This window comes from Lagopus muta, chromosome 3 (genome assembly GCF_023343835.1).
Source record: "Lagopus muta isolate bLagMut1 chromosome 3, bLagMut1 primary, whole genome shotgun sequence".
Lineage (NCBI taxonomy): Eukaryota > Metazoa > Chordata > Aves > Galliformes > Phasianidae > Lagopus > Lagopus muta.
Window position 1 is genome coordinate 13,315,851 of NC_064435.1, and position 22,174 is coordinate 13,338,024.

Below are 22,174 nucleotides of genomic sequence, written 5' to 3' on the forward strand. Positions count from 1 at the left end.
AGAGCTCCAAGAGTTATCTAGACTCCTTTTACAGTCAGTATAGAAAATCGGATATTTGCATAGCTCATCTGAACCGCTCTGAAGAAAACTTCTTCAGCTGTCATTAGAGACTTCTAAACTTAAGTAAATCTCACCCTTGGAGTCTAGAGTAAAAATGAAGGCCAATTGAATAAGCTGTGTTAAACTGAAGGAGGATGCATTTAATACAGCAAAGGTAAAATACAATAAATTTGAATTCAAATTCACAAACTGTATATGAACTAGTACCATATAATGATTAATTTGATGCCTCTTTTATGGATGTATGAAAATGTAAGCAAAAAGACAATAAAAAAATCAAAAGAAAAGACCTGGTGAAAATCAGTAGAGATGCTAAGTATTAGTAGTCTCTTTGGTTTAGCTAACCAAGGGAGAAATCTGAGGAAATGGGATCAGAGTTTATACACAAACTACAAGATTAATAAGGCAGCTGTTAGAGAAATGAATTGTTAACAAATTGAGAAGCCTAAGAAGATGTTACCATATTCAGTTAGGGAAAACGACTGGAAAGCAAAGAACTGGAATGCATACCATGGAAGTGTGTGAGGAATGTTTTCCGTAATCTCAGACAGAATAGCCAAAACCCACAGAAGTGGTTGCATTACTGTAACAGTAAGGTTGCTGAAAGTAAGGTTGAAGTGGAGGGAGGAAAAACGTATGATGTTACACAGGTATGTCAAACCAAAGCTTATGTTTGAAATATAAAAACAGCAAACCACCTACAAGACTGACTACAGAATAAGGATGGAAGAAGAAAAGACAAAATTAAGCATGCTATAAGAGATATCATGCGTGATAAAACGCAGAAAGAAAAAACAACAAAAAACATGCTGACTAGTGAAGTAAGCTGCATCTCAACTTCTTCATCAGCACCCATTACATAAATTGGTTGACAAAGGATGCTAACATACAGGGTAGTACTGACAGCAATGATCAACTGAGTACAGAATTATTAGAAACAAGCTGATCTTGAGAGCAGATGCTCTGAAAATAAAAAAAATTATTCAGTGAGAAGTTATCAAAAAGGTGCACAGCATGAACTCACAAGGAGCTCTCCTATTAAAGAAAGAATAAATCACATAGTTAGCAAACCAACATTTCAATATCATATTATTAATGACAATCTTATTATTAAAAGCAAAGCAATAACCTCATAGGCAAAAATAATCTGATGTGCAGAAGGACTTACAAATTGCTCATTATTAAGAGTTAGATACTTCCTGTAGTGTAAATCCACTTAACAGGAATCACAATCCATACAGTTACAGTTAATGTCTTAAACATGCACTAAAAATGTCTTTAAACAAGAAAGGAACATTTCCTACGTGCAGTTAGCAGAGTAGAATGAGTTCTAAACGCATGACAAAAATTCCACTTACAAAGATGCCAAAATAAATGTTTTATTTTAGTTTTTACAGTACAAGACAACGCTATTTGAACTGGCAACACATTTTAAAATGTAAACACTGGGGGAGATTTAGTAAGCATCAGAAAAATTTTAAATTGGAAGATAAATCCAAAGGAGATCCAAATCTTTCTATTACTGAAGTCAACAGGAAAACTCCCATTGATTTCAGTGGGACTGAGATCTGCCTTTTTGTGATTTAACTGGAACTTACTGGTCATGGCAAAATCTGTTTTAAACATCCTTGCCAAATAAACTTCCTCTTAATGAGCCTGCCTTACTTGAAGTATTTCTCTTCCATTGGCCATAAAGTTCAATTATGCCATTCCTGCACTGGCCTTGACTCGCTTCTAAAGCTTCAAATAACTACTGGCAAAGTAAAATGCTACTCAGCACCAGTAAGAATGAGCCCCTGACGCACATCCAAGCAGCTGCACTGCAGCACAGATGCATCTTTTCAGTATGATCCCAGCAGCTGAATTGTATAGCTTAGTGAGGATAGCAGGATTTGTGTGGCTGCATAACCCTTCAAAACTATGACTTTATGCTAACTGTGATGCCCAAGCTGTATTATTTTCTTATCAACCAGTTTTGCATGCAAAGCTTAATACTGCTGTTATAGCTTTGTGAACAGAACTCTTTATTGGTTCTAGTAAATCCATTCAGTGCAGCAAAGATCGAAGAATAAAGAAAACAATAACCGCATTCCTTTCAATATTTTATTTCCACATCATCAGATCAGTGTAAATAGCATCATTCAATTATTTTTTGTTAGCATGTGTGGTGTGATCCAAGATTGTACTGCAATGTGAAAATACGATTCATTCTTCGTAGATAGGAGATACTTGTTGAATCTTTTCTGCATAAAACATTTAGGTTTTGTTACTTCTGTACACCCACTATTTGCTTATGTTTTCTCCTTGTTGTACTTAATAGAACTGCAGAAAGATCCCTAAAATGGAATAAACAACAGTGAGATATTAAATAGAATAACATCCTGTACAGAAATTTTCATAACCTGATAGGAATAAAAACACCACATATCATCCTAGCTTATAAAGTTATTCTAAAAGACACACTGTGCAGTGACTAATTTACACACCCCACTGAGAACAGCCAGTTTCCATTACCAGTTCGAGCAAAAGTCTTTTTCCAATGATCTTCTCATACAACCATACATAGTCATGGATTCTTATAGTGTTTGAGGATAATTATGAAATTTTTGAACATCAGAACATAATTTCAACAGGCAATTTTCCTCAAAGACATCTCTTGAACGAGGATGAAAGCATATAATTTCATATAAAAATTATTTCAAAACCCAGCGCTTCAGTGCACTCCAAACTTCGTCACTGCGATCAGGTTGTGCTATTCATTTCCCTTTCACCCACTTATTAAGAAAACTAGTAAAACACCAGTTCCAAGATCAGGATAGTAGGGAGGTGACCTGTTACCTGATCTTGTATAATGTCTCCTAATCTTACATAGATAGCATTTTTCTAGTTCTACTCCAAGTATGGCAATCCACAACAAACAGTAATAGAGCCTGCAATTTTTCAATTAGGGAAAATGATGGAAATGACACAACCAGAAGTCAGAAGGCAGGCTTCTCTCCAGTGCATCAGCTGGGGAGGGTTCTCAAGGAGAAAGTAACAAATTCCCTATCCTTCTATAACAAATTTACAGTCTTCCTCGTATTATTGGCAAAAGGAACTTGCCATTCTGTCAAGCAGTTCACTGAAGAGGAAGGAGCTCAATCTGCTCACTTCCTCACAAATGAAGGGAAAAACTTTAAGAGGCTTAGCGTTTCACCCTTAAAGACACCAACTCAGAACTGCAAGGCTTGTGTGTTCAGACAAGTTATTTGCACAAAACCTACTTCAGTATTGCCCACAGTCATGTCATCATCATTAGAAAAAATGAATTTAACTGCCTTTGTTTCAAGGAAATCTTTCAAAGAATAGCCATCACTGAAATAATTTTGCATCTACCAAATGAAGTTTCCTTCCTTTGATCCCTCAAGGCTCCAGACATTAAAGATGACTCAGTTGCCTGCAATTCCACTGTTTAAGTTCTAATTGCACTACCAAGACCCATGTCAGAATTTGGCTTCTGTTGAAGCCAATGATGGCAATGCTGAGAAAGTTATCCAGCTTGATCCTTCTGAAAAAATGGAGAGTTACTGGAGCCTACAAAATGTGACCCCTGAGACATCCCATGAAGGAAATGGAGCACAGAGTTGGACTGGGAGGGGTTCTGGCAGCAGTGAGGATGCATGGAACAAAGCAGAGTCTGCAAGCTTCTGAGAACACCAACTACCCCTCCATGGCTACATTTTCAACCTGCTATTATTATCTTTTTCATACATGCATTCCATGAGTTTAGAAACAATGTCAAAAAAACAAAAAGCCTTAATCAGAAACAAATAGAAAAATGATGACTTTTAGGTCATAGTGGCTCTTTGACGCTTGGAGTTAATACTGCTAATATTTGAAAGTTCTTTGAAAAACAAAGGGAGAAGCAGCAAATAGAGGCACTGCCACACAGGGAGATTCAGTGCCTTACAAGAACCAGTTCAATTTGCATGTAGCTATGATATATTTTGCAGAAACACATTTGATATTTTTCCTCCCTTTGGTATGAAACTGTTCTCATTTTCAAGAGCCAAAACACACACTTCGGCTAGGACAAGTTAAGACTATAATTCTTTCCGAGTCTGCAATACTTCTTTTCCCTTCTTATTCCTTTTCACAGTGGAAAAGTCAAATAATGTAAAGGAAGAAAGTTCAAGTGGAGGTCAATAATAGCAAGGTATGATGGGGAGAGTCCTTCATGGGGTAACAAAGAGAAAAAGCCAAGACACTGACAGAAGTGAAAAATACCTTGTGAATAAAGCATGACCAACAAAGAAAAGTCAGTCCTCTACTGTGAGCACAAGTGAGGACAAGGGCAATACAATTCTACATTAGTTAATTATTACTTTTTTTTTTTTTAAGGGTTAAAAAATAGAGGGATACAAGACAGCATTCAGTTCCAAAATGCAGCAGCTCACTGGTTCACGCTTCTGACACTGATATTATTGCACTGGTGATATCATCATTGCACTTAGACCTCAGCTTAACAGATCCCATATGTCAGGCTATGGACCAGACAAACGAATACAACATAGCTGCTTTTCTTTGAACTAAATCCAAACATGGCTTGAATTTGAAAGGCTCAAATGCTGGAACATTATTAGGTTGAAAGAGCAGCCCAATGAGGTTAGAAGCTCATCTCTGTTCCCTAAAAAAATCCTCAACTAAAATAAAGCAGCCAGCTCTTTCCCATGCACCATGTTCTGTTCTAGAACATGTCTATAGCCAAATTGGAAGGCCCACAGATTTGTTATTTTGGAGAGTTTCAACATTAGCATTTCCTGAATCTGTTGTCTAATCATGCTTAGAAGATTTTATGCACATTTGGCTGTGTATGCTTAACAGTATTTTGCTTCTTTCATGAAGCACATAGCCATAAATAAATATTGTTATTGAAAGTATACCTTTTGAATATAAAGCCACAAAACTAACTAGCAGTAGATGATAAAACATATTACTATGTCCATCTGCATTTAGTAGTAATAATTCTCAACTGTCAGAAAGAGAAGCATACTTCTCTTTTCTATGCATCTTTCCATACACACTGAGTAACAGTTGTACTTCTGCAGCAAGCCCCAGCTTATTGAAAAGTTCAAGGATTTCGTCCTACAAAGCCTTGCAGAACTTTCTTCCTACACCCTAGCTTTCCAATTTACTTGAGTGACAGAATAAATGTGAAGAATAACTATGAAACAAAACACTAATGTTTTCTGGCAGATCACTGTTGATTGACAGCACAGAAGCACCAAATATCAGCAACAAACTCCCTTTTTCTGTGTACATAGATAGAAAAAATATGTTAAACCACTCCGCATTTAAACTGAGTTCAACGTATTTATTTTAAGAACTCTTTCAACTAGGCAACAGCAATACAGAACAAAGCATACTGCAGAAATCTTTCCTGAAATTGAAGTTCAATGACAAGATACTATGTCCATTCAGTCACAATCATTTACTCTGAGGATCTTCCACAAACCCTCCTACGAAAGTATTCTGCAGCATACAGAATACTTGTTTGCTCTCAGCTCTGCATCTGACTGCATTAATGTTTTAAATGCTGTCTGAAAGTCTTAATGACTTTTTAAGACAGAGAATGATGTGTTTCTATTATTACTGTTATCCACATTCTTATGTATCAAATACTCTCTTATTTAAGGGTTATTTTTTCCATTTGATTTAGTGAATCATAAAATCTTTGAGACCATTTTCTCTGCCTATCTAGAGGGTAGTTACTCAGGGGACTGCAGACAAAATTAGTTTTCAGAAATCCTGAATATTAATTAAGTTGTACATGTTAATTCCTTTAAACCCTGATAGAGAGCTGGTTTACTCCTGAGCTTGTAAATAAAACACAGCTTTAATGTAACAAGTAAGGTAGTAGAAAAGAGATTACTTGGCTGTAATCAAAATGAAACTCCTGGCCCTTATCTAAAACTATGTTTGTTCTTCAATATGCACACATATACTTAAATCACCTCAGTTTCTGAAAAGCAGGGTGAAGGCAACCATTAAAATTTCAGTTATTCCAGTAGTTTTATGGAGCTCAATAAAGGATCTTTTTTGCTTTTTTTCCCCACACAACAGTTGTTCGATATTCAATAAATAATTCTTCAGTTGTTCTTACTTTTTTTTTTCCCTCCCAATAATCACTGCATCATAAAGACATAATTACATTCTATTCCATCAATTTTAGGGTTTCCCAACCCCCATCTGTTTTCCATTCTCAGATTAATAAAATATTAATATTAATATTAGGCTTGCAAAGGATCTCCCATTTGGCTGAGACAAAACATGAGCTTCAGAGCGTCATTCTCCTTTTTTAAGACACAGGGAAGCAGAACTGCCATACCAAAGTCATAAAAGTAACTCAACCAAGCTCTGACAGATACATTATCATTGCTTCCAACTGATGCTTATTGCTACTTCTTAACAGAACAAAGAAACATTCAACATTATGAAACTTAAGGCAGAAACATCTGCCATAGTTTGACATCACCTGTCTGCCCCCTGGGCATTGAGCTGAATTTGAATGTTGAGCCTGACAGACGCTGGAGGCTGGGACAGGAGTGATGAGATACGAGTGATATTTTACAGGCTACAGCCAATTTAGTCTTTTCAAAAGAGCTACCATCCTATGCACAAAATTTACAGCTTTACTCCCTTCATCATTCTCACGAAAGATCAGTGCAAAAGACAAGAAATTTTTAGTACTACATAAACAAGCCAATCCCAAAGACCCCCCGAAGCTAACATTTGCTCCTGAAATACAGCTGTTTGCACCACTCAGTAGACCTCCTTCTGCTAACTTCCTGCATACAAGGTAATCTAATGTGCTCAGACATTAAGGTTGCACTCCAGAGGAGCACGGGCTTGATAGAGGATTCCAGAAGAGCAAGGTATGAGAATACCACAGCTCCATTTGTTGAAGAATAATGAGCCAAACAGACACATACAAAACCTGGCAGTTGGATAAGGAAAAAGGATTCCCTCATTATGTGCTGACAGACAAGTACAGTCAGTACCAATAACCAGACAGGCAAGAGAATACCTACTCGAAGGAAAATAAGGACTACTCTGCCATGTGAATAAATTGTTTCAGCAACTAAAGAACAGTTTTCATACCAAGAGGTGGAGCTTAACACCAAGGCCTACTAAGCATACAGGGCACCAGGCAGAAAGTGCTGGTTACAAAGCCAGAATCAGAGTTAACAGGTCCAGAAAGAGCACAAAGTAGTGCTCTTACAATAAGTAGTGATGGTGGAAATGACCCTGAACTCACCTCTCACTACAAGTTCCTGCTTAATGTTTATCAACAGTGTTAGTATCAGATGAACAAGACAAACTGTGGAACAAGTCTTCCCTCTCAAAGTGTAAGGAGCATCCCTTAAAAGGAACTTGTACAGCAAACAGCTCAAAAGCAAAAGACATAGTACCTTCTAGCTGCATTTATGAGAAGGCCATCTCAAGGAGCACAGTCCCAGAAAACAGATACCAAATGTTAGTCTTTATCTCATGTGCTGTAGCCAAGAGCACAAAGCAATGCTGCTTAGTGACAGATTAATGTGTTGATGCATCAGTCTTTTATGATTATAGCTTTCTTACAAGAGAGTCTCAGTCTTCCACCTTGGTGTTTATTAATGCAGCAGAAGGTGCTGTTGCAATCTTTTACCACCTCACCATTGCTTTTTTTGTCTCAACCTTCCAAGACTGACACACAAATTTTAAATGCACTACTATGTAGGTTCAAATGGAAGTAAAAAGAATTCATGCTGGCACATGATTAAGAACTGTTAAGGAGTGCCTCTGCATAGTAGCAATGAAAATATTTAAGTAATGAAACATATCAACACAGACCCTGAATCTGACTTAAGGTAACAGTCTCTTGCTGCCAGCAGAATCAAACCATGCCAGTGCATTCTGACAATTGGATAGATGTTCAACAGCTAATAACTTGAAGAGCTGAAAAGCAGTCTGAAAAGAATGACTGTTCACTCACCTGGGCTTCTATTAATCAGTCATTCAAGTATGAGAGCAATCTCCCATTTCAGGTAAGAACTGATTACACAAAGAAGTCAATGCCTTGAGGAAAACTACCAAAAAACCCCAAAGAGCCACATGGGGCTGGGGGAGGGTGTTCAGTTGGAAACAGTTCAGACTTACCAAGAAGTCCTTCCTGTGCTAACATATGAGCATACACAGCTTATAAACTAAGGGTTATTAACCTAAGATTTTGTAATTCAAGGGTTACAAACTGAACACACTGATACAGGAGCTGGATCATTTCATGACAAAGCTGAAAGGTTGTTTTTATCTACACCGGTTTAGTAGAAAGAGAGCTATAAATTGCACCTTTTTTTTTTTTTCTGAGCTACAGGTTCTGTGGACATCTGTCATCACTGTGTCTACTTTTCATAAAGCAGGTGTGTTCTAAGAGAGTTTCTAAAGAGGGACGAGGAGGGAGACTGTAAATAACAGAAAGGCAATCTGCCCAATCTTCAGCTTCTGACTGGCGTGGAACATTGTATGAGAGGTAATACACAACAATAATCATGTACGTGATCATAACACACCAACAGAAGAAAAACAACAGAGCTAGGATGAGAAGCCATGAGTTAAGCAGAATCCTAGGTGAAAAACTGAAACTGACCATACCTTCTAACATCAAGCTTTTCTTTCCTGAACAAACCTTTGAATCTCCAGTTAGCATCTTGGTTTTTCTCAAGAATATATTTCTCTCTTATTCAGTTGACTGCAACACACTTACAGGCAAACTCGTGGCCATTTACCTCTTTATAGATAAAGATGTTGAAAGGTGCCATATCTCAGGGTCACTAGCATACTCCTTCTCCTTGAAGTAAAGAGAAACAAAAACCGCCCTCTTTCATATCTTTCCTTCCAAGTGGCCAATAGAAACCTGTGCTAATAGAAACATCATTCATACAGACTTCCAAGATACAGAAATAGCATAGAACGATTATCATTACAATGGATTATGGGCAACACAATTCTCCATTCTTCTTCTTCTAAGCCTATTTTTAAAGGTTCTTGTGGCCATAATGATGGTGGTGTTACAGAACCTGATGCTGCACGCACGGCTGCAATCACATACTCAATGGACCATGGAGTCTGGGTTCTGTCAAGACAGTAACCATAGAATCACAGAATGGCTTGGGCAAAGTCATCCAGGGTATTGTATTCAAAATGAAAGAAGGGGTCTGATAAGTGCCCTGATTCCATTTATCTGATACTGGAGAACAGTCTCCTATACAACTAAGGGAAACATACATTACTAAAATCCGTAAATGTAGTAGCATGTTTGGTTTTCTCAAAATCTCAGAAGGATGGCAAAGAGAAAGCATTTAAGAGATCTGCTCATCTCAGTATTGATTCATCCTATCAGGTTTTCCAGCTGTGGGAGGCAGGAAGCAGGAGTGTGCCAAAGGATCGTGGCCAGATCCATAAAAACACTGCCATTGAAAAAAGGAAATCCAAGTTGCAAGCAGTCAGAAAATTCAAAGGTTTAGCCATGTCCACCCCAGAGAAATTCATAGGATGAACTCTTGGAATAAGCACCGATCATCCAAAACACAATGAGCTAAACTTTCCAAACAATGAGGGAGTTTATTCAAGAGTTCCCTTGCAACAGTCCTCCTGGAAGTCATCCAGTAGCTAGCAAGGAATTCCCAATGTACAAAGCTCTGTATGGTGGTTCAAAGGTTTATAGACTGGCATAGAAACTTGACAAACACTTCTCATCAAATTACACCTGGCTTGGATGGGATATCCTAAATTCGTATGCCAAACCTATTCAGCTAAGTCCTCCTCATGTCCTGTTTTTAGGCAGATATTTTCACCTGAAGTTGAGGAAGAAGTCATCTCTTGCACAGCATGGGGGAAAAACAATCACTACCAAAAAAGAAGCCGTGCCTCGTTCACATAGAATGGGTGGGGGTCTGCAGATACATCTTCTGGGCAAGTTCTAAATGGATTCCAGAGCAGAGAATCATAGAATGGCCAGGGTCAGAAGGCACCCCAAGGATCATCAAGCTCCAATCCCCCTGCCACAGGCAGGGCCACCAACCTTCACATTTAATACTAGACCAGGCTGACCTTGAACACGTCCAGGGACGGGGCATCCACAACCAATCTGGGCAGCCTGTTCCAGCACCTCACCTCTCTCATAGGAAAGAACTTCCCCCTGATATCCAACCTAAATCTTCCCTCTTTCAACTTAAAACCAGTTCCCCTTGTCCCGCTATTATCTACCCCTTCAAAGTGTTGGCTTACCTCCTCTTTATAGGCTTCCTTTAGAAATTGGAGAAATTTTAGTACTACATCAGGAAATCACTGACACACCTGGATTCATGTGAGAAGCTTACTGGCAAAGTCGGATGATCAGGTGCTGCTTTCATTAGTGGCAAATGACATAAACGTAACACAGATTCTCCATTAGATAGAAAAAAGAAGGCTCAGAAAGGAGGCAAGAATAAAAGTGAGAGTCCGAAACCAAAATGGATCTATAAAATTTTCCCTAGGGCTGAGCCATTGTAGAGTTGTCAGAAGAGTATGCTGAGGGAAGCCTAATTATAAATGCTTGCCAAGGTTTTGTGGCAGTCCAGAATGCTTTAAGTACGTTACAGCATGATTCAAGCACTCCCCAGTCTTCTCAAGGGACACATGGGAATCTGAGGCCACACCACAAAGAAACAGGGATGATAAATTCATTTTTAAGCTGATGTTACCTTTAATAGAATAGCATACACTAAAACAAGCAGGTCTTGTACTTACTCCATGGTGCTGCCTAGATATTAGAGTAAGCATTCAAAACAGAAAAATACCACCTCCCAGCATAGCTCTGGGTCTGCTGCTCTAACATAAAGGAGGTCAACACCCATGTGGCACATCAAGGAATAAAAAGCCTCCAAAAAAAATCCTGTTTTTTTCTGTACTGTTCTGATTGTAGCTCATCAGACATGGTCTAATATTGAATTAATATATTTTGAGACCTGTAAAGAAAAATCAAACATGAGCTAGTAAATAGGTACCTGCAAAACAGTTTAATCCAGAGTGGGAGATAGCAAAATGAAAAGACAGGAAAGAAATCATCTGCATTAAACAACAAATACAAGAAATACAACTCATAAACAATAGTGTAGTGAAAAAATGCAAGTGCCTTTCCTCCATTTGCTATGGTTGTTCTGGAGTTTTAATTCACTATCATACAGTAAACCCATATTTTCTGCTGTCTTGGTTCAGGCACCCAATCCAGCTTCAGAGGGAGATACATAACGCAGTCGATAAAATACAAGCAAACCTACATTATATTAGGTTATGTGATAAAATGCTTGCCTTTGTGCACAAAGGAGCACAGAGGAACAATGACAGTTGGGAGAACCTGAATAAAACTCTTAAAAAAAACAAACAGGATTATTCCCATGTCCATCAGAAGACATACATTTGCTCAGGGTCCAGGGGCGACATCTGTAATGCTAAGTTAAAGGCAAGATTCCCAGAGCACTTTACAGACTGATAGGGCTACCACTCAGAGGATAAGATTTATTATGAGATGCCCTATCCAGAGTACTGTGTCTAGGTTTGGGGCCCCCAACACAGGAAAAACGTGGAGCTGTTGGAGAAGATCCAGAGGAGGGCCATGAAGATGATCAGAGGTCTGGAGCACCTCCTCTACAAGGACAGGCTGAGGGAGCTGGGCTTGTTCAGCATGAAGAAGAGAAGGCTGTGAGGAGATCTCATTGCAGCTTTCCAGTATTTAAAGAGGAAAAGAATAAACTTTTTACTTGGGTAGGTAGTGATAGAAGAAGGGGGAATGGTTTTAAGCTCGAAGACGGAAGGTTTACATTAGATCTCAGAGGAAGTTCTTCACAGAGAGAGCAGTGAAGTGCTGGAACAGGCTGCCCAGAGAAGCTGTGGATGCCCCAACACTGGAGGTGTTCAAGACCAGGTTGGGTGTTGGATGGAGTCCTTGGCAGCCTGGTCTAGTACCAGATCTGGAGGTTGGTGGCCCTACCTGTGGCAGGGGGGTTGGAGATTCATGATCCTTTGGGCCTTTTCCAACCCAAGTCATCCTAGCATCCCATAAAGGAATGAGGATTGTCTAAGCCTTAGTACGATATGCTTAGTGCAGGAGCCAAAGGTTGGGAAAGGGAGAGATCAAGGTAATTTGTAGAAGAACTAGCATGGGAAAATAAAAAGATAAAAGTCCTATGCCCAATAATGCCACAGTGCCCCATCTTCTAATTAAATTCCTTTTGTAGCTATTATTCTGTGTGAGAAGCACACTACTCTCTGTACATGTATGCAGCCCTGAATGGCAGCAACTAAAGTCACTGACACAAGCTCATATGCCTGTGATACCAATCACAGCAAGTTAGATCTACACTGTCAGCAACTGCAGCAGGGATGACAGATCATGAGCTCTCACATATCCATGATGCTAGAATTAGGAGAAGCAAGGGTACATGTGTCAATATATAAAGTCTAATGAATATCAAGCAAACTAGCCGGAAATAGGGAAAGCAGCTTGGGAGCCAGGTATCAAAGCAATTATTAGCCTGGGCCAAATATCTGTGTGTCTCTATGAGACAGCTGGAGCAGGCTACAAGAGAGACTAGGACATGTTTTTTCCCCACTTATTGGCTTTCATCCCAATCCGCTAGAGAGGTAAACAGGAAGAGGCCACTGATGTTTTTGTTGGTGTGTACCCTGAGTGAGACTGCTGATCTTTGTGGCCAAACGTGTTCGTGCGTTTGAGAACACTTAACTAGGAATACATCCTCAGCCTTGCTGCTGGTTGAATATAGAGGCATGGAGCTATGGCAAACCTGTCTGACTATACTGAATGACTGTAGTATTTAGTGCAGTCACTAAATAGGACAAAAGAATTCACTGACAGTGAGAGAAAAGTACTTTCCAATAACCTGTACTTTTAGCCTAAGATTGCAGAAACAGACTAACATACAACAAACAGATGACAGAATGCATAGGAAGAACAGAATGGCACTGGGAAATATGCCCACACAAAACAGTCGTGATCTCTTTCTTCTGCTTGTTCATAATGCAAAAGCTGAAGTGCCCTCCAGAAAGCACAGTGAAACATTGTCAATACAACCAATTACAGGTTGAACAAAGACATAATTAATGAGTTCTGTAGCGTACAATTCAACAAGTAATTTTTAAAAATACCACAGAAAAGAAACTAAAACCAACATCTGCAGTTATGCTAGCCAGGATGAAATGAGTAAACTAAGAAACACAGCCAACAGAGCAGTATCTCAGAAGGTATTCATTCCTGGAGCTAAGTAAAATACCTCACAACGCTGACTTCACACTATCTAGCAGTACATACTGAAGCAGCTGACATTAATTAAACAGACAAATCAAATCTTTAGTCTCTTCTGCTGAACAGCATCTTAATATACCTCTCTGGATTTCATTCCTACAGTATGCAACACAGTGCCATTCGATAGCTACAGGGTGAATGCTAATTACCTACAAAGGTGATAGCAGTACTGGAAGAAGAAAACAAACCCGAGTGTTTTGAAAGAATCACAATTCTGTGATTCTGTGAAAGTCTACTGCACCTCTCATTTCTGTCAGCATCTAAAGACCAGCATGATGTTACTGGAAGAGCTATTATAATCCAAGCATCAGATTCATATACCAATATATTTTATGAATTATATGCATTTTGTATTACTTGATTATGTGCACAGCATTGGAAGAAGAAAAATATGATAAAAACATTCAGGAAAGAGAGAAAGGCAAATTTGTTTTAATGCTTGTAGTTCTGTTTCCTACTATCCAATTAGTTTTGTTGGGATTTTCTTTGTTTTTTAATTATTATTTTAACTGGCAATAAATGGGGTGCTTTTTTTTCTCAAGTCAAGTCTAATCTGATTTGCCTGTGATGACATCTGGCAAACAATCCATGAGCATTCTGTCCTGGCTTCAGCTGGAAAAAAAAAAAAACAAAACAAAGTTGATTTTAGAGTCCAGCTGGGCACTCGTCACTGGGTGGTAAGCAATTGCTTGTACATCCCTTAATTTTTATACATCTAATTATCATTACTATAGATTCTTCCCCACACTTCCTTTTCTGTTTTATTAAACAGATTTTATATTTTTTTGCCCAGAGAGGTTGTGGATGCCCCGTCCCTGGAGGTGTTCAAGTTGGATGGGGTCCTGGGCAGCCTGGTCTAGTATTAAACGGGGAGGTTGGTGGCCCTGCATGTGGCAGGGGGTCAGAGATTCATGATCCTTGAGGTCCCTTCTGACCCTAGCCATTCTGTGATGATACCATCTCACAAGTTTACTCCGTTGTTTTTTTGGCTTCCCCCCCTGCCTCAATTCTCTCCCCATCCCACTGGGAGACAGGGAGAAGGGAAGAAATGACCATGTGGTGCTTAGCTACCTGCCTGGTTAAACCACAACACTTTCTCATTTCTGTTCTTCCTATCTTCTCCCACTATCCTCATGGAGAAAGCAACTAAGTAAGAGTTTGGCAGATAGCCTAGGCTAACCTGCAACAACTCTCATAGAAAAAAAATCCCCAAATAAAGTTTGCAAGCAAAAAAATAAAATTGGCCCTCTGTGTTTCGTTATTGTCATTAAAATCATTGTCTGAGAACTTTACAGGCATTAACTGAAGCACTTGAAAGGATACAGTCACGTACTTGCCACAGGATGCAGTCAAAAACACTGCAATTCTTCTCTCCCTAAAGGGGTGTGACTACAGAATCACTCCTAGTATTTCTTTGAAAAACTACAAAACATCTGAGAAGGCAAAGAACGAATTAATCCCCTTCATTGTGAAGAAAGGAGCTTTGTACATGATAGAATTGGAGAAGTGCCAAGGTACAAGTACTCAAATATCAGTGCATGCTGAATGAAGGTGAGTCCGTGAACTTTATCTCAACAGAGAGGAAGAAAAAAAGGCTTCTGATGTTACTGAGTGTGCAGCAGTGATTAATCTATCACTAAGCTGAAAACTGACAGGTTCTGAGAAATACAGGAAGAAGATTCAACACTTGAAATTATTTGTACAGAAGAACCAGAGGAGCTTTCTGGAAATCAAACACACTGTTAACATTTGATGTATAAATTAAAAGGTGAATTAATTCAGCACGATGACACTACTGATATACACTGCAGATTTATTTGAGATAAGAGCACAGTACTTTGAGTAGGAAAGAAAGGAATAAATCTTTCCAAACTATCTAAACAGTTAGGACATAACACGTGGAAAATTTTAACCTGGGATACTAGAGCTGCTGAAAAAATTTCTCATGAGTCACACAAACCACTTGACAGAGTTTCTTGAAGAAAGTTATTAGTTAAGCATTTATGAACAAGCTTCAATAATTACGTACCCCTGGTGCCCTTCAGAAAAATCAGCATGATACACATGGATCAACTGGTAAGAGCTATCTTAACACACACTAATTATGGACTGCGTTCACACACTTTCTGTACATTTTAGCAAGTTTATTGCTATGCATTAATTTTGCCCCAAAACATTGAGTTGGGATTACAAGACCTATTAAAATGCCAAACCTGTCCTAACATTCACATCAGAGAATTCTGAGAGACAATTCTTCATATGCAGAAGAATGAATTATGACTTCTGCCTTTGTAAAGCCTGCAAAGATCATCCAGTCTCACCTTTTCAAACCATCCCTTGGTAAGAAGTGGAGCAGGTGTTCACAGAAGGCACCTTCTTACTTCAAAACTTGGCTCTGGTACTTGCAGAAAAGGCTAAATAAGCTTTTGCTACCCTTCCAGCTAAGACAAGAACAGAAGCATTGACCATGTCCCAACAATACCAGTCTGGACAATGGTTGTTTTCAATTTGCTTTGTGGGCAAAGATTGTTCCATTTTCAGGTAATATATCATACTATCCAATTGTTGGAGGCTTTTTTTTTGCACTGCTAACTTTTACAGCATCACCAACTTGAACTAAAGATATAACTCAGCCACAGAATGTATCAGAGATGCTATTAAATGCATCAAATACAGACATAATATCAAATTGTTATGAAACTAATTAAGCGTCTAATTCTTTAGGTCTATTTAAGTGATTAATTCTTTAGGTCACACTCAGACCATTTCCTGTCAAACACCTGCAGAGGATCAAGTTATTCTTCACAGTTTTACCATAATATTTTGCTTTTATTTCTTTCAGAGACACTTCGTGATTTATTTTGTTTTTAATTCAATGATTCAATTCCAGTTTGAGGTGGACCAGCCCTTATACATTAAACTAGAAAAAATTTGATACCATTATTCCTCACGCTTCATTTCTGAATTCACTGTTAAGCATTTTTTGCTGACACTGTTGTTTCTGCACAACTTTTTTGCCCGGGCTCTCACTCTATTCTCCCTGAAGTCATTCAGTTGGAATCTCTATCACTTTGGTGAATCATTATGCTGTCCATAAGGAAGAAATATGAACAGCTAGACAGTAAGAAAAAAGTACACTGCATTTGAATATTGCTGTGATTGGCTTTAAACACAAGCAAGGATTCATACGAATCAGCATAATTGGGTTTTGGTGTTGTTGGCAGGTTTTGGGTTTTTTTTTAACCTCTTTTTGGTCAACTTCATGGACTGAGACATTTTGCCTTCCCAGTTTTCTAATAAAAGATATTACAACAAAAGAACAGCAAGAGCTTCCCACAAGTACTAGATGAAAGTGTATTTTGCTCTGACACAAACTACACTGATACAACCAAATAATTTAAAGCTTTAAATAGAAGTTGCTGCCCATTCTAGATGAGCTTCTCATGATAAGCAATATTACATTTTGCCAGAAGATTAACTCCTCACAACTAGACAAAAGCTTTTTTTCCCCCCAAAGTATTTCAAATTCTTTCAAATACAAGAGCGTCCTTAGGGCAGACATAAGTTATGATATCACAATTACAGAAGAATATCCATTTAATTTCAGGTAGGAGTTAACATTAGTTAAGTCTGTCTTGCAGGCAAGATGACACAACATCACACACACATAAATGCATTAAAAACAGCTATATGAAAAAAGATCTATTTAATTATATACCCACCCATACAAGTACATGCACACAATTTTATTTCATTTTTTTAACTAGTGCACCCAGTGGGGATGTAAAGGTAGTATGATTTTTTTTTTTTTTAATGCAGGTTCAAAGCCTGCTTTTATGCTACTCATAGTGGCAGTTAGTGCTTACTGTATAAAGTGATAAAACAGAATACAGAACTAGAAGTCATCCCTCTGTTGTAGAAACTCTCCAGTATTCATGGAAATACTGATTTTTTTCCCTTCTGCTCAACTCAACTACCCTGGAAACAAGATCTGAAGTAATGATTTAAAGAAAATCTATGCAGTGGCCAAGTTAAACAAAGAAGCTGGTTATTATCAGAATATCACCCAAGTCACATCTGACCTTCTGGAGCTGGTTTACTCGCATTTGTTTTTTCTGGATCCTTCACTTTGGATTTACTTGTTTCTTTTCTTCTCTCTATGTCTTTAACTAGAAAAATAAAGGGAAAAATAAATCAATCAAACCAGAAACAGAGCAATGGAAGCACGTTGTTTTCCTCTTTCAAATAGAGACATTTCACACAATATCTTGCAATATACTTAGATAATAAGTGACTGTTGCTCTTACTCTCTTTGGGTTTATTACTTCATGATTCTGCCCCCCTCACTCCCTTCTAGAGACATTAAAGTTCTCAAAAGTGATTCTTCTCATTCAAGAGAGTCCAAATACAGTGACATCAGCATCTAAGCCTATAATAAGAGTCAGCACTGGAAATATAACTGCAGAAGTTGGCAAAGCTAGTTGGGCAAACTCCAGTACTGCAAAGTTCTACTGCAGGTCATCCAGCACAAGATCACATAAGCCAGCTATTACATTATCTTCTTTGCAAAAATCAGCTTAAATCCCATGCCCAAATCTGTGTTCAGGGCACCAAGTATTCCCACAACAGCAGAGTTTTTCCAAAGCTTACACTTCAATAGTTTCCTGTCTTTCAAGAGCATAGGCTACATCACTCTCTAGGTCATAGATTTCTCAAAAAAGCCTAGCAGAATCTAGCTTGATTAGCTAATCTTTATATTTTATTAATAGCCAGTATCTCCCTACTCCAATGTAGTTTGAAAGATTTTGCAAAAAATCACTGCAAAAATAATATATTATGGAAAAGAATAATATATATATATGTATACATATATCTATATCAGAGGAATAAATTACATAATTTACTTTGCATGTTAACTGGTGTCAAAATCCCTGCAATCTACAATGGCCAGGAACGTCTCGGGAAAAAAGAAAAAAAGGTGTGTCATAGAATGCAAAATTTTACCCCAGTTAAAAACCTTAGTTTACGTAGGCCTGGATTATGACCAACATTCATTCAAGTAGGCACCAAATCTTAGCCTGGATCAGAGTCACTCTGTGCTACGTCCTTCCCAAAACATTGTGAGACTGTGAAAGACTACCTGTTATCTCTTGAAACACACAATATAAAAAGGACAACACAGGCATTCTGTTTTACAGAAGCAAAATCAAAGCCAAATGGATTACACTGATTTAAACCAACTGCATGTGGAGTATCTGAAACAGCATTCTCTCAAGCCTCAATCCAAAATATAATCACAAGACCATCTTAAGTTCTTATGAAGACAATAAGCCATTGTAAAATCTCTCAATAAGAAAATCCTCCCCAGAACTCACAACATCCTCACTCCAGGTACAGAACTAAGGATACTGGCCAAAAATCAACTTTTTTTTTTCATTAACTCCACTCTAATTGAAATAAAAGAGGTAAAATAGCCAGAGAAACACTAAACAAAAAAGACGCTGCTGCTAAGCAAGTAAGAGTGTTCCTTTAAATAATGACTAGGAGCAAACATCACTAAGGAGGTGCTGATGACCTTTCTAATCCTAACACTGCAGAGGAGTGAGTCTGTAGAGAAATGGAACAAAAGTCTTAAAATTCTCCCAGGAGATAAGTCAGTCACATTGTGACAGATTTTTGGTTTGGGGAAAGCCCTTTCATCAAAGTAACAACAATCCGAATGCATAAGAAAGTTATACAAAAAGACATCAGGTTTTTTTTACTTGTTCACACAGGCAATGAACTAACCAACTACATTTTTATAGATGCATCTTAAAAAGAAGAAATCTCCCAGTGATCTTGTATAATAATTCACAAGCAACAACAGGAAAAAAAAAAAAAGCATATCTAACTATGTAAAAGGAATACTCTTAACAATAAAATTTTATTGTAGCATCAAGAGAAACTCTTCGAACATCAAACAATTCCAGTGCATAAGATACACACTTCCAGTGCACTAAAATCCAGGATATTCTCAATGTTTTGAATTTGTTTGACCTCTTCTTATCTTTAGAGTCAGCAACCACTTGTCAGAGAAGGGGAAAAACATGGAATACGGGATAAGAGGAAGGAAGTTTTCGTATATCCATCATTCCTGGTTTTATTTATGTAAGGCATCATTCATATGGCCAAACGAAATTCCCATCTTGTTAAGTTTTACATGTTTTCATTGGCAGCAGAGGAGGAGTATACTAAACAGAACTTAATTCCCACATTGTTAAATCAAGCTGCCAGCTCCGCATTTCCTGAGAAACAGAGCTAGTTTAAAATAGAACCACACCTATATTATAGAAGCTGGTATAGCTTTCTGTGGGTTTAATGCTGAAGTAATCTGTGGTTTTGTGGGTTTCCTAAGTGGGATGGGATTATTTAAAATAATAAATACACAGTAGCTGTGATAAAAAGCTAAAAAAACTCTTACACACAGCACATCAAGCAGTCAGCACATATTGTCTCATGTTCATTCTAAGAGTAAAGTGATTTAGCATTCAGAACAAGCAGCATCCCCCACAAACTGTTATTAAGATACTTAGCATCAAGGGAATTAATTCAGCATGATTTCAACTATACCTCCAAACTGACACATTTTTCTCTTCACTGACCAAACTGACAGTGCTACTTAAGATGCAAACGAAGAACAAATCAGGGTTTTGTTTGAATTTCTTATAATGCTACATTTTCACATTATTAGAAATATTAACAACATGAATAAGTCAGATAAGAGCCTTCAGCTTACTTTGTAAACATATTTGACAGTTTAAGACCAGTAAGAACCATAGTGTAAGTTTCACACTATCATAGAACAAATAACTGTTTGTCAGTTGGTACAGCTACACAAATGTTTAATAAAAACATTTGGAAGCAGGGAGGAAAACTTTGTTATATCAGATTACCATACCTCCCTTCTCGTTTCTACTCACTGAAGATTTTCTTCCAAAAGACACTGGCTAATTTCATAAAGGAATGGCAAAGATAGGCATTCCAAACCAAAAGAAACAAAGCCCAAAGCAAGAAACTCCTGTGCAATTGCCTTAATTCAGGCCTCCAACTGTAGCTGTATCAAATAAAGTCTGTGGTTCCAAACAGCCTTCTACCAACAGAAGAAACTGTATTTCCCTTACTGCTTTCAATATCAGTTTGTTACAGCTTCATAAATTATGCTGAATGGTTGATCAACTCTGCATGTCAGGTATAAAAGATACATACTTCTGAACTGGCCTTGGGCTGGCTTACTCTCCTTGTCATCACTGAAGGCAATGATCTGAAGGGCATAGTTTTGGTCTGGAATGAGACCCTGAATAATTGCTTTGGTTGCAGTGTTTTGAAGAATTAGTTGATTGGTTTTTCCACCTGTAACAGAAAAGATCAAAAATAAGCAAAGATGTAATTACTTTTTTGTAGAAAGGTAAAATGCAGCGAGTTAAAACCACCTCAAACTCTCCTAAGATGCAAGTGTACTTTATTGTCCACTTTTGGAACTATCCGGAGTAGACTAGGTCAGACAACATCACCAAAATGCAAGAAGTCAAACACCCTGATCAGAAAGAAACCAAGATTTTAGATACAATCAATCCAATCAGCCCTTGCATCTGTATCTAGGTCTCACAGAATAGCCAACATATTGCTTTTAAAAGTTGTGCCAGATGAGTATTGGGCAATGAGACACTTTATTAAAAGTGAAAAATCAAATAATCAGCTCAGAAAGCAGGGAAGTACTTTTTGCAACCAAAATTACAGACTAAAGATTAATGATATGAAATCACAGAATTATGTAAGCTGAAAGGAACCTCTGAGGTTTCTCAGAGTCAAAAAAAGGTTGATGTTGGAAGGGACTTCCAGGCTTCATTTTGTACAACTCAAGAAGGGCATCCTGCAGCCACTTGCCCAAGACCACATCCACACTGCTTTCTAATACCTCCACAGAAGGAAGCTCCACAGCTTCCCTGGGCCACCTGTGACAGTGTTTGGTCACCCCCACAGTAAAGAAGTGCTTCCTCATGTTCCTGATGCAATAACTCCTGCACTGCAGTTCATGCATATTGTTTCTTGCCCTGGCAATGGGCACCATTAACCCAGTTCCTTTTTCTTTCCATTCTCCCTTCAGGGATTTCTGCAAATTTGAATTTGCATTTGTTTCATAAGATTTTCATAAATTTCTTTTATGAAACTTGTTAAGGTTTCTGTCAGCCCAGAAAGACAGTCAGACAGTTCTCAGCTGTCCAGATCCCTTTGAACAGCAACCCTAACTTCTAGCCTGTCAATAATTTCCTCCAAACTGATACCAAACTTGCTAAGAAGATGATCTCAACCATCATCCAAGAGAAGTATTATGTGATATCATTAAGGAACACGCTGTCTGATGACAAGGCTCATAAAGCATAATAAAACGAAAAATAACTAATGCAGAAATGCACACAACAGCATAGCTGTTTCACACACTTCCATTTTGCCCCTTTCTCAGGAGACTTTATATAAGAAGAGGTATATACATACGTATTTTAGCTAAATGTGAATATAGATAGAAGTAGTACCTCCATAAGATAGCCTTATATAGCCACTTCATCTTCTGTTTTTAAAAATGCTTTTGAATGAAAGAATGATTGTATGCTCATGTTTGTTCTAAAATCTTGCTCTGAGAAGTTCACCATGGGAGAAGGCCCACGGAGATCCATCTCAAAGCTCTGACTGAAATAGCAT

General features: G+C 38.1%; 1 protein-coding gene across 11 annotated transcripts in view; it reads right to left on the minus strand.

Annotated features, from left to right (window-relative positions):
* COL14A1 (collagen type XIV alpha 1 chain) overlaps positions 1-22,174 on the minus strand; it is a 117,802-nt gene that overhangs the window by 85,878 nt on the left and 9,750 nt on the right. For all 11 annotated transcript variants that reach the window (XR_007376126.1, XM_048940798.1, XM_048940799.1 and 8 more), the window contains 2 exons: positions 20,684-20,827; positions 17,521-17,607 (listed from right to left, as the gene is read on the minus strand). Coding sequence is in view for 10 of the 11 variants with exons in the window: in XM_048940798.1 (XP_048796755.1) it covers positions 17,521-17,607; positions 20,684-20,827 (231 nt within the window). In the remaining variant the exon portion in view is untranslated. The remainder of the gene's footprint in view (positions 1-17,520; positions 17,608-20,683; positions 20,828-22,174) is intronic.